This window comes from Morus notabilis, unplaced genomic scaffold (genome assembly GCF_000414095.1).
Source record: "Morus notabilis unplaced genomic scaffold, ASM41409v2 Scaffold115, whole genome shotgun sequence".
Taxonomy (NCBI): Eukaryota; Viridiplantae; Streptophyta; class Magnoliopsida; order Rosales; family Moraceae; genus Morus; species Morus notabilis.
In genome coordinates, this window is record NW_010361020.1 from 740,880 (window position 1) to 755,311 (window position 14,432).

The 14,432-nt window shown below is 29.7% G+C and overlaps 1 protein-coding gene and 1 non-coding gene across 2 annotated transcripts; both read right to left on the reverse strand.

The window, feature by feature from the left end:
• Positions 1-3,291: 3,291 nt before the first annotated feature.
• On the reverse strand, positions 3,292-3,427 carry LOC112091575. The gene has a single exon (XR_002902198.1). It is a non-coding gene; the product is annotated as a small nucleolar RNA snoR83 (small nucleolar RNA).
• A 3,268-nt stretch (positions 3,428-6,695) lies between these two features.
• Positions 6,696-7,040, reverse strand: LOC21409583 (putative lipid-transfer protein DIR1). The gene has a single exon (XM_010097913.1). The coding sequence runs from the start codon at positions 7,038-7,040 to the stop codon at positions 6,696-6,698; it is 345 nt and encodes a 114-aa protein (XP_010096215.1).
• Between the last annotated feature and the right edge of the window lie 7,392 nt (positions 7,041-14,432).

The window sequence follows — 14,432 nt, forward strand, 5'->3', positions numbered from 1 at the left end:
ATAGTTTTAGTTATTTAAATAAATAGCAAATGAATAAAAATTGAGAAAATTCAAATAGTATCCCCTAAATTTTATTTAAATACAACTTTTATTCTTTGATTTTTTAAAATTCAAAAAGTATCATATGTGTTTTCTAAACCAGACTAGAAGTATTCATTCTTTTAACTAATCAGGTTTAATTTTTTTAAATGACCAAATTGTCTTTGAAAATCTCATACATTGTCCAAATATGTGTTGGGCTATACCAGCTTCCAAACATTCCTTCTAGATTTTTTTTTCTTTTTTTATTTTAAGAAGAAAATAAAATCTTTAAAAAAAGATGTTTTTTTTTTTTTGTCATGTTAGTAACACTGGGCAATTCTAGCAAGTTGGTTAAAAAAATTTGTTCAAATTGGTGTTGTAAATTTCCTCCACATTGATGAATGCCTGAATCTAAGAGGGTCTCTTAAAAAAATAAAGAAAAAAAACTAAAAGGTGTGTTTGGAAGCTGGTATAACTGAATACAAATTTGGACAATATATGGGATATCTAAGGGTAATTTGGCCATTTTAAAAAAATTAAACTAGAAAAGTTAACTTAAGGGATACTTTTTGTGTGATTTTAAAAACACAAGGATACTTTTTGAATTTTAAAAAACTCAAGAATAAAAATTGTTTTTAGATAAAACTAAGGGTATACTATAAAAATTTATAGCATTTTTAAAATTTTAATATATGGTGTTTCAATACTACCCCTTAGAAGAGTTTTAGTGATGATGAGAGTTTGTCAATGGTGATGAGAGAGAGAATGAGAGAAAGAGTAGAGAGAGTGAATGTGGTAAGTGTTGCATTTATCTTGTAAATTCTTCATTTATTATACAAACTCAATTTCTATATTTCGTAAAATAACGATTTTATCATGTAAACCGATAATTTACTAAAAAGTAACTTGTTGTTTACAACATCAAAACCTCTGTTTGATTGGTAAATCTATCATTTACTACGTAAGTCCTCCATTTATCAAATTGAATAAAATTTTATGTTAGTAAATGAAGCATGTACAAGCTAAATAATGGATTTACCGTGTAAATTGTCAATTTACCATAAAATAATTTAGTTTTTACAACATGAAAGTATCTGTTTAACAAATAAATCTATTATTTGCGACGTAAATCCTCCATTTACTTAATTGAACATAATCTTAAGAGTGTTCATCCAATCCAATCTAACCTATTTTAGCTATATAACACCCAATCCAATCAAAGGTTGATTTTAAAAATTCCATCCAATGCAAAATGTATTATCCAATTCAATCCAATCCGATTGAGGTTAGTTTAAATTGGATTGGACCAATCAGTTTTGGGCTTGAGCAATTTGTACAGTTTTTAATTTTTACTTCCGTGTATTCAATTTATTTGTTAGATTTTTTTATATAAGTAAAATGAAAAAAAAAAAAAAAAACAATAATTAATATCCATAAATCCAAAAACAAAAAAGTATTACGAACGTGAAATCAATATAAATAGTTCAGAGTAATAAATTTAGAAGAATTGACTATGAGCTTTAGAGTTTTTTTTCTTTTAGGTTTTCATTATGACGTTACGATTTGGTGTGAAAGTGTACAGAAAAAAAATAAAATTTAAATGTTAGATCGATAATGTAATTATAAATTTTTTTTATTTTTTATATAATATATAAAGATTGAATCGGTGTGAATTGAGTATTTTAAAAATAAAATTAACATTTGATCCAATTCAAATCAGTTTTGAAGAATTCACATCTACTCCAATTAAAATCAGTTATCCGTCAAAATTAATTAGATTTGATTGATCCTACATAATTTGTTTGTTGGTAAATTTTGCATTTATCAACATTCCCCATTCAAATACTAAAATTCACACGCGCACAGAACCGACGTCTCTAATCAGCTTCTTCAGCGATGATGGCGGCACACCAACGACGCTGATCTGCTCGCGTCATCGTCAATGGCAAGATTGGATCGCCATTGCTCCGTGCGACTCATCGTCTCGAAATCCATCAGGGAAGGAGGCTGGTGATAGAGGATGAGAGAGAGACTAAGGAGAAAGAGAGGGTAAGCGAGAGAATGAAGACAGAAAGAGAGTGAGCGAGAGAGAGGGTGAGTGAGAGAGAGGAGAGAGAAAGAGGGAGGCCGTGCAAGAGAGATCAGAGAAAGGGAAGGAGAGAGAAAGAGCGAGAGAATCAGAGAGTGTTTTATGATTCGAGTTTAGAATTTGAGTTGAGATGTGATTGTATGTGAGAGCTTTTTACTGTAGCAAAAAAGTTAGATGTGATTGTTTGTGAGAGCTTTTTACTGTAGCAAAACTCGAATTCTAAACTCGAATCAGCGAAACGAACGAGGCCTTACTAAATTTAAAGTTAATATCTGCTATAAATTTTAATTACCCTGTCTATTTATGCTATTTCCCCATTCTCCCGGAAAAAAGTTAATTTGGGTAACATTAAATCTTAGGCCGTGGGAAGGCCGCCCCCACTCAGCCAAACCACTGCCTAGCACAATATATATGCATAATGTTCCATTATTTGATAAAATGTTTAGTCACTCTTTTACTTTTTTAGTGCTTGATCAATTCAATTCTAAATGAAATTCGAGGTATTAGAAGCGTTCAAGAACTTTATACCGTCGACACTAAAAAATCCCTCCATTAAAGGCATTAGTTGCCTTATTGGATTAGTACAATCAATATTGACATTGTGGACCATTATTTTCATTTAAGATGTGTTCCTCCTAAGCTAAATTATTTAGCTTATTGTTTGACAAATTTTCTCAATCTTGTTTCTTTTTTTCGTTAAAAAAAGGTTTATCAGTGTTATGTAAGAACTGATTGTCTATTTTAATTCCAGCATGGAAATTATCACAATTACAAAAAATAAAAAAAATAAAAATGTTAGTATGAAAATCCAATAAAACCAACGAATTATTCGAAGATATGCCGGCATTGAAGTTGCGAATCACTTTCCTTTCAATTAGTGATAAATAAACCCCTCTACATGTGTAAAACTAGATTCATTTTCGGGAAAAAAAAAAAAAGATTTATTGCCAAAATACTGACCCAAACCTTCAAATGGTTCAATATATTATATGCAAAACAAATAGTTCAATATTCACTTTTTTTGCTAATCCGTTCAATATTTACTTGGCATTAGTATATAAACCCTATGCATTTATAACATCCACGAGCATAAATTTAAATAATATCCTGAAAATAAAAAAAATGAAAATAAAAAAGGGGAAAAAATCTGGAGTGAGATTTCTCAATGACGTAATAAGAAATATTGTACGGAAAAGTTACTAGTAAACGCCTAAAACAGGAAGAAAATAGGCATTTATCAGCGAAACTTCCGAGACATAGTTGATATTGGCCTCCCATGAATCAGATAAGCACCAATCTTCAGCTTAGATCTGGGATTATGGAGGCACTTTTATACAAACTGATTATTAAAAGAATACAAACCTGAAACGAATCATTGAAACGAAAAAAGAAAAGAGAACGGAACAAAAAAACGCAAACATGTGGTATTGAGAGTTTTGCGTAATTTGCAATTGTAGATGAGGAGCTTTGCTTGGACAAGAAAGAATGAAAAAAAGAAAAAAAAAAAAAAAAAAAAAAAAAAAAAAAAAAAATCTCTTACGCCGCCGGCTCTTCGACCGGTGGGACTTATTTGCTTACATGAGTTGGTCAGTGTTGGCGTATGCGCTGTATTTATATAGTGGTTTGGTAAGTGGAGAAATGACAACCGGCAAAACCCTAGTTTCTCGTAACTTTGAGACTTTTAACAATGTAGAGTACTTGGGCCTTTGGTTTTCTTGCCCATTGTAGTCACCCTTTTAAGCCCAAGAAGAAGATGGGCCGTAAAAAAATTAGTTCTAGCGCAACTTAAATTCTAGATAAATTTTTAAAAATACGCCTTGGAGCCTTTTTTAATTCAACCTTTTAATATTAACTTATATATTTCTAGCTTTTAAATTAAAATTAGTTAAGGGGTTGAGTTTTTTGTTTTAAAATAAGTACTTTTAGTAAGTCAGGTACTTAAAAGAGATCAAATCTATAATTTTCTCTAAATAATTTTTTCTATTTACAGTTTTCCTCCAATAATATCATGTTAAGTCAATTAAAATATTTAAAAGCATTTAAAAAATATACTACTTTCATCTTTATCCCTTTAAATATTTTAAATATCATTACCTTTTAATTAATGTAGCATGATATTTTAAAAATGTAATAGTTGTTATGCTAATGTTTAGAAAATCCCATTAAAGTACTCTGATATTCATTATATATCCCACTTTTTTTATAATATATCTCTCATCACAATAAAAAAAAATCCAAGTTTTAGTAAAAAGAGTTAAAAGAGCAGTTCCATCATTTTGTGTCTTAAAAAGGGCGTTAAGTACTTAGATGATATTTTTTTTAGAAGAACATGGTACCTCAATGAGATTTTCAGAACATTAGTTTAGTAACCTGAAGAAAAAATATATTAAACTACAAGACATTAGAATGATATTTTTATTGAAAATTATGTCCTTAAAATATGAGATGTAATAAAGATATATTATTGACTTAATCAAATAAAACTTTCATTATTTTATGTGCATATAATATTATATACTTTATGATTATTGAAAATTTCATGATTATTTATGTGACATTAAATATTATATATAAGTGTTATATACTAAAAGATAATGTTTAAGTATAATAATCGAAATGAGTCCATAATGAATTTAATTAAAGTTCAAAATCTTTAATTAAAACATTATTAATACATGTCGTTCTCATTAAGAATGGAACGAGCTTATCCATATCATTGATATAGAGAGATATTGAATGAATTTTTTTTACATAATGAGATTATGTTGGTCTGGAATAAAACACAATATGACTTTATGATAATTTACCGATGGTCATATATAAAATGATCTTAATCTTGAGTTATTAGCAGACTTCTATTTATGGAGTCATGTCTTTTGCTACTCAGTACGAATTTTGAGACTACTAAATCCTATTCCTTGTATCTTGAAAACATGATGAACTTAGGTAGCCAAAAATATTAATATTACGAGATAGAATCCATTCCTTCTTAATTAAAGAAGTAAATAAATAATTCTCTTCATGGTTGATTCGTACTTGAATATGTAATGAGCTTGGTTCATGAATTTGTATCATGAATATAATATTCATTAGAAAATCAATGTTACTCAAAGATAAAGATGTAATTAAAGAGGTTAACGGATTTTACCTAACTCTAATTATGAATTATTATGGAGGATTGATCTATATGTAGTGGCTATATCAAATGGACTTTTCACATATGTAAATAAATGTCTATAATATCAAAAGTACAATTCTAAGTTTATAGTGGAGTAACTTCAGAATTAGTGGAATTAATTAAAGAGTTTGATTAATTATTAATTTTGTTGGAGCTTGATATTAAAGGTTCATGAGTCCCCGCGTCATCCTTGTAATTTCTATAAGACAACTAACAGGAAATTTTGAATTATAGAGTTCTAATTCAATCACTTAAATAATTAATTGAGAAATAATTAGATATTTAATAAGGTGATTATTTAATATGTAATTTTAGAACACACATTTGGTGGGACCACATAGTGTTGTGCGCCTAAGGAGAATCCCTCTAGGATTTAACTGCTTACCTTGCAAGTTATCCAGTTTACTTGTTGAACAAGTTCCAGTTTTGAATTTGAGTCAAAATTAAACAACATGATAAAAGGATATATTTTTATCCTACTAGTTAAGGTGTGGTTGATCGAAATGTATAGAGAGAGGGATTTTGGGTGTTGTTGCTTTTATATTTTGGTACATGAGCCCATTTTATCATGAACGGATCTTATTAGACACCCTATTGGTAGGGGGAACAGAACACTCCCTACCATAGACCTTTCTATAACTTAATATATTTCTTAGCATTCTACAAAAATTTTCATCTGTTTGTACTCGATCCATAATAACACATTTTCACATCTAAAATCATTTCGAAAACCCAATCATTTTCACTTTCGAAATTCAAATTGTGGGTTGTGTTTAGTTAATGTATTAGTTTGTTTACTTTTGAAGGTCATAGTATTACTATATTAGTTTAGTTTAGTCAAAGTTTTACAAACACGTTAAAGAAAAAGGTTTTACCATTTTTTTTTTTTGGTAAAAAAAAATGGTAACATTCTCATAAAGAACGCAACAATATTACAATAAAACACAAACACATTATAAGTTTTTGTTATTATGCTTTTACTTTATTATTATTATCGTTATTATTATTATTATTATTATTATTATTATTATTATTTTGCTAGTAAAATGTTATTTTATTATTTTGCTAGTAAAAAGTTTTTTTATTCCGATGCCATGAGCTATTAGCGTTGAATGTATGGTTTTTATATCCCTCTAGTTTGGAATGAATTAAAAACACGTGAATTGAAAATCATCAAATACTAAACATAGTTGAGTGAAACAGTTTTTAGGCCAATACAATACCGTAGAAGAGCACGGGCATATATAGAAGATCCCGAAACTGAAGAAAAGTACTACTCAGTGAAACCAAACGATCTCAAACACAGACCCGGAAAACAAACAACAAAAGAACAAAACCAGTAACAGCCATGCATTAAAAAACAAAAACAAAAAACGACGTATGACAAACATATAAATTTTGATGAAGTTATTCGCAACGGAAAGAGGGTCCGTCGAGGTTGCATTGACGAGGGAGATCCACGGCGAGTTGAGGGTCGACTTGGTAGATCTTCAAGAGCGGTGAGTCTTTGAAGTAGCAGAGGCACTGAAAGTCTGACTTGGAGATGGCGGCGCAACACGCTTTCGACGGCGGCAGAGGGTTCGACCTGTCAACCGACGGCTGGCACGACCCGAACCCCTCTTTCGTCATGCGACAAAACGAGTACGTGTACGTCATCTCCCCATTGGCTCCTACTCCACTTAGTATTGCTAATGCCGAGAGGAATAATATTGCCTGAATGATGACAAGATTCTTGCTCATGTGTGTTGCCATGTTAATTTGATGTTTGATGTTTATATGTTATCTCTCTCTCTCTCTCTCTCTCTCTCTCTCTCTCTCTCTCTCTCTCTCTCTCTCTATACTAGGACTAGTCTTGGTTGGAGAAATGTAAGAGAATGGTTGGGCTTATATAGAGGAAACGACATGTGGGTTTGGTGGATTGTGTGCAGACTGCAGAGTTTAGGGTGCCCTTGTACACGTAGGATTGTGCAGGGGTGGTTTGGGCATTGTGGAGGTGGGTACTTGTTTTGGACTCGAATCTTCTGTTTAAGCTTGTGTTTGGTAACGAGATTTGTGATACGGTTCGAATCATGGTTCGTGACTCGTTACAGTATTTTTTCTCATAAAAAACACACGTAAATTGAGAATTATTCTGAATATGTGAACCAAACGTCCATTGTGTCCAAAATAATATTTAACTAACTACATTATGCCATATCATTTAGTGGACTCGATTGTGCATTGATTTGGGCATTTTGGGGGTGAGTACTTGTTTTGGATTTGAATCACCTATCTAATTTTTTATGTCTAAAATAATGTCTAACCAGCTACATTATGTCATATTATTTAATAGAAAAGGTGCTAAGGGGTGTGATGGTGTCAAACACTACACACTAATAGAAGACAGATCCTACACATATGGTGCATAGATGAAGCTCACATTTTATTAGTTGTTTGGTGTCCTAAAGTATTTTTCTATGAAACAGTATATAGTCAGTTGGCATAGCACAATGTGATTTGCTTAGATACCGTTTGTGACCCTAAAGTCGGATTATGAGAGAACTATTTTTGGTACGAAAACTTGATAAGTGGAAGATTTTTGGGTTAATAAAATGTGCATAAGATTTAGCACCATGGCCCACAAATGTGCACTAAGGATAGGGCCCGTGAACGGAAGAGTTGGCAGATTGGCATTACTATGGGCTATTTTGGGGTGGTCACGGGAGTGCATTGGTGGTGTCAAAGGAATTTGGTCTTATGTGGGTGATACCTATCCTTATTCCTAATTTCTATAATGCTTCTAAGGAATGAGTTGTATGTCTGCCATGTGAACCCTTTTATAATTTGCAAATGCGGCTAATTTTCCATTTAGATTATTTTTGCAATTGGATGGGGAATTAAGCAAGGTTTGAAGGTGCTCAAGTTGAGGGGACATAATTTTAACAAAGTTGATTAGTACAAGTGCATGTGAGACTCACATTTGTATAAAATGATTGGTTGGCTCTAAAAGATGAGTTGTTGGATAATTTGAAATTGTCACAAATTATCTTAACTAGAAATGCTTTAAAGTGAGATTGAATGAAGTTTATGAGAAAAGTTGTAACCTTATTCAATAAAAAGAATTCTAGCTTCCAAGTTTATCTTATTGGCATTTACATATGGCCCGGCACGATTCATTGAGCACGATGGGCCAGTACGGTGAATATAATTTGTTTTCTTTTTTTAATAATTTTATATTATTGTTACATATTTTTGAATAATTAAAAAAATTCATTTGACCTTAAAAAATCAAATAATTTGCACAATTCTCTTCATCTTAACTATGGCAACAATCAACAAAATCTATTGTAATTGATTAAAAATTTCATACCTTAATAAAATATACCCGTTGGTTATATTAACTGCTTTTGACAATTAGATTCTCAACTCTACCGATGGATCTTATTTTTTTCATTTTTTAAAATTGCCTTCCGTATATTTAATTATGAATTATATTAATCGCTTTTGCTTAATAATAGCATATGAAATTATGTTTTTATTTGAAAACAGTTCAAAATTTTTTTATAATACAAAAAAATTCAAAGGTTCAATGGTCCATGGTGAAAGAAAAATAATTTTTTATCATAAAAAGATAATTTTAAACGACTCAATAATTCAATGAGCCAGCCCAAAGGTCTATTGTGCCAAACATAGTAAAAGCACAAGCACGAATGGGTTTAGACCCATAGATTGGGTTGGGCTTATAATTTTAAATCTTGGACTGACACGAGTATGATATGAAATTTCGGTGAGTTAGGCCAAACACAGCATTAAATACGCATGAGCCTGGCCGATTATGTGTTGGATTAGTATGACACGACATGATTAACATCTCTTTTAGGTTATATGCTATTTTTTTCTTCTTACCAAACTCACGTTTAGCATTAACTATTGTAGGGTTTCCCATTACATGAAAAAAAAAAAAAAAGAGATAATATAATTAAGGTAAGAGAGAGATCAGAGATGCCAGGTTCTACAGACAAGAAGTCAGTCTTAACTAAGCCTTTGTTTCTTTCCTAAATTTGAACCAATAAGTTTTGGTTCAAACACTTTCTATTATAGTGTTTCTTTCTTTTTTTCATAAAAGTTTATACAAATTTGAATCTATATTTAAATTTTTTGTTCAAATTTATGAACCAAACAGTCCATATATGTGTGAATTCTACCAAGAATACTTAAGGATACCACTTAGGATGGAGCCTGTCACACACACATATACATATATACATGTATCGTTTTAATAATTATTTTAATATTTACTCATTAATAAATATCATAATTTTAACTTAAGATGTTGATCGGACGATTGTAATAAATTAAATAATTGAGCAAAAAAATTTATAATAACTAATGAGATTCAATTCTTATCACGACTTATTATTAAATTTTTATATTTGATAAATAACCCATTATAAAAACACGTAATCCTTAAAAGCTCGTCTGTATATATCTTTACTGTATAGAAAGCACAACCATTTCAACCAAAACGCGGTGCGCAATAGGGCAATAGCGTTTTGGTTGAAAATTTTCAGCCAAATCTCCCTTTGCTTTTCTTTTTATTTTTAGTTCTTCTCTGGCTTTCTTTTTATCTTTTAGTCCGTCTTTCTTTTCTTTTTCTTTTTTGTTCTTATTTTTGGCACCTTTTTTTTTTTTTTTTTTTCTTTTCACCTTTTAGTCTTCCTCTCATTTTTTCGTCGCCTTTTGCCCTGAAGGTTATTTTTCCCTTTTTTATTTTTGGTCCTTCTTTGACTTTTTTTTTCCTCGCCTTAAGATTTTATTTTTTTCATTTTGATTTCTTTTATTTTAAAACTTATTTATTTTTTATTTTAGTCTTTTTTACTTTTTTTGTTGTTTGCCCTAAAACTTTTTTTTTTCATTTTATTTAAATTTGATACATGCGTTCTCTTTAATTTGTTTGTGTTTGGTGATTTTAAAATGCGATTTTCCGTTATTTTACTCCTATTAACATAATTTCTTTCAGGTGTGCTCGTGTTTTTTTTTTTTTTTTTTTTTTTTTTTTTTTTTTTTTTTTTTTACCAAAAATTTTTTTACAAGTAAATTTTTTTTTTTTTTTTTTTTTTTGCTTTCTTATTTTCATTTTACCAAAAGATTCTCTACAATGTAATCCTTTTGTAATGTACTTTTAAATAGTTTTTTCACCAATTGTTCTCATTAAAATATATTTTTTTCAAATGTCTCCCTATTTAATTTTTTCCTATATAATTTTTGTTATTTTAATGGTGATACTTATAAAAATGCTTGTGTCGATTGCTTATTAACTAACTAATTAAGATCTTTATTATTAAATGAATTAAAAACTAATAGCATAATAATCAAAAGTTAACACACAAATTATTTTACACGTGGAGTTCAATTAGTATACATATATATCATGATTTGGGACTTCTAAAGTTGGTGGAAAAAAGGTGGACGGTATCCAGCACCAGGGCAAGTTTTGACAATTAGTACTGTGTCACATCTATGCGCTCAAGTGTTGGAGAGACTAGGGTCACATATAATTTTACAGAGTGTTTTGGACCTATAAGAAAAATAAATCATCTAATTAGGGTTCGTTTGATTGGAGGATTCAAACCATGTGATTCGAATCATTTTCGATTTACGTGTATTTTTTGTGAGAGAAAATACTGTAGCGAACCACGAATCATAATTCGAATTAGGGAACGAATCCCTCTACCAAACGCCCCCTAAATCTTCATGTGTAGACTCAATACCAACATTGGAAATAGACCATACAAAAAATACTATAAAGGATGCTCCTTAACGAAAGTTATTTGGGTCAAAGTAGACAGTATCTACACAAAAGATTTGCCTCGGCAGTTTGTATACCAAACTATCATATTATTAATCAAGGGGGGGCATATCATCTTGTATAAACACAATGCTAATTGGAAGTATAGACCTCAAAACACGTCGGTGCACGAGAGACTAATTAAGCAGATAATCTACATGTATAGCAAGTGCAATACACAACTTTTTTGGTTCCGGAAAATACGCTCATTTTGGTCGAAAATCCACCTTCCAACTCATTTCCAATTCACTGAAATACTTTTTTTTTTCCTTGTGTATTTGTAGAGGGTAAAATCTACAATTGATTAGATTAAGAGTCGTCGATTAGTGAAATTGATTTGCTATGAGAACGAGAGCGTTAGCAAACGTGAAAGTAAATGAAAAACAGTAAAAAGACACAATAATTTATAATGGTTCCCCTGATTATGCACGATACGTCCACTGTAGGACTTCGGTGATTTTACTATGTCTGATTATGCAGGGTACGTCCACTCCGAGAGTCGCAATATGACTCATCTAGTGACCTTTCAGAGTTTAAATTATCACGTGTACGGTGATAGATGAGCTATGAAATCTAACCTCAACAGTATTATAATATCTTTTACTAATCTATTGAAGTGTGAATATGCGAGACGATGGTTGAAACTAGTATATGGAACTATCACTCTATTAATAATTGGATTATAGGCCAACATCAAAAGTAAGCAACCCCATATTTTTTGGCAACCATTAATGATTCTTGAATAAGAGAACTCCTCAATTTTATAGGTACACTAGTAACTATTTAAATCTATTACAGATCTCATTTTAATACACCAATGCTAACAAAATTCAGTTGGGTCCACGTGATCTTATCAATCGATCATAAAGACATAAGCAACGTATCTTTACGTCTACTGTTATCAAAATATAATATATTGACAAAATTGATGAATTTATCCTTACAGTTCTAATTTGTATCCTTCGCCTATCGTGATTCAATTCAAAAAGTTGTGTTCATTTTTCTTCCATTTTCTGCACTAACTATTAGAGGACCGTTGAAGAGACTCGTGTGAACTAACTCAACACAGTTTAAAAGCTCAACTTAACTCAAAAGATTAACTTACTAAAATTAGAATCTTTCTATATATATAAATCACATCACATCCTCAACCATTTTTTATATGAGATAATACACCCATACACTTTTCTCAATAAGGACTATTTGACCCCAACTTAGAACTAAGGATTCACTTCACTCGTTGAAGTAAAAATATTGGACACATATGAAGTTCCTCATTTTCTTATAGTAACACTTCAAGTTTAGAACGTCTCACATTAATCATTTTAAATCTTAAAATTTTCCCGCAGTATCATAATTATATTAAAAATAGGCAAGAAAAACTCATGGTGTTAAAAAATATATATATCATAATCTTATCACGGCAGAGAATCATCTTCTACATATAGAAAGCTCAATAAGAGCTTCCCCATTTCGACCAAAATGCTAGTTTCACACGTTATGGTCCCCCTCCATTTTTTTTTTCTTTTAACCCTTTTTTTAAAATTCTTCTATTTTATTTTATATCTCCTTTTTTGCCTTAAAACTTTTTCATTTTTTTAGTTTTTTTTTTTTTTTTTTACTTTTGCCTTAAAACTTTATTTTTTTTCCTACTTTTATGTTTTTCTTTTTTACCTTAAAATTTATTTATCTTTTCATTTTAGCCTTTTTTTTTTTGCCTTTAGCTCTAAAATTATATATATATTTTTTCATTTTGATTCCTTTTGTCTTAAAACTTTTATACTTTCTATTTTGGTTATTTTCTGACCTTTTTTTTTTGCTTCTCTTCATAAAACTTTATTTTATTTTTCATTTTGGTTCCTTTTTAGGATTTTATATTCATATTTATATATGTTTTAAAATATGTCTCATTTTTAAAACCTTATTTTGAAAAAATATTATTGTGACTTGCATTTCAATTCTTTTACGCCTTATTTACATGCATTCTCTCTAATTTTTGTCTGTTTGGTAATTTTAAAATGTGATTTTTTCTTATTTTACTTCTATTAACATAATTTTTTTCATATGTGTCCATACATAATTTTTTTTTTTTCATTTTGCCAAAAGATTCTTTAGTCTCTACAATTAATCTCTTTTCAATGTACCTTTGTTAAATAGCTTTTTTCTTGAGTATATATTCTCATTGAATATATTTTTTTAGATATGTCCCCATTTAATTTTTTCTTGTGTAATTATTGTCATTCTAACGGTAATACTTATAAAGATATTTGTGTTAGTTGTGTGTTAATTAATTAACTAATTAAGATGTTTATTATTAAATAAATTAAAAAATAATAACAAGATAATTAAAAATTAACACACAAATTACTCCCGCGTGGAGTTCAACTAAGCAAATAACAAAACATAATTTACTTGATAATTTTAAGAAACTAAAGAGTAGATCCCATTATTAGGTACAAAACAGACATTTCATATGCAATTCAGGTCCTTTTTGTCATGATGCATGTGTCATACACCTAATCATGGTCGTGACATTTTAAGCGGCTGAGTTGCACTTGGTTGACAGGTGTTGGTACTTGTTTTGAAACCTCTTTTGTGAGTTAATTTCTAAGCACAAGTTTGTCCCTCTTACCTGATCTTCAGTTACACAGTATGGGAAAGAAGATCTATTAAATAATAGATAGGAATTTTATCTAGTAAGTCTCTCTACTAATATTACTAGTTTTTTATTATTTAATTTGATTAATTCACATTAAATTAAAAAATATATATAAAATAAACAGTTTTTAAAATAAATTTAACGATTAAAAAATAAATAACTATTTATAATTTATTTTTTCTGATCGCAATAAAGTACTCTTAAAAACAAGATTGTTAAAACTTGCTTCAGAGGATTTGCAATTTTAGTGCCAATTTGGAGCAAGTGTTCTTGGTGGCGTACTGACAGTGGGGCACTTTTAGTAGTGTTTGTTTGTCCCTATCTAAAAATGCATGATTTTATAAAATTAAACAAAAAAAAAAAAGTAAACAACAAGATGTCAACATGTCATATGACAATGGGAGGAAAACAAATTGTTAAAAGTTTATTTTGCATAGGAAATGCGTATTTTGAACCTAAACCTATTGCGGGCTCCTTTTTTTTTTTTTTGGGTTAACAGTTACCATTGTCAAGCAAACATTAATGTATTTTTAATTCGCTTATCATTTTTATACCTTTTGTTGTGTTGAGACAAGATTATGAGTTTTTTTTTTTTTTTTTTTTTTTTTTTTTTTTTTTTAAATTGTTTTATTAATTTATACCTAAAAAAATTTTTAGG

Excerpts from the sequence above, each read along its gene's own strand:
- LOC21409583 (XM_010097913.1), bottom strand. The coding sequence starts at position 7,040 with ATGGCAACACACATGAGCAAGAATCTTGTCATCATTCAGGCAATATTA.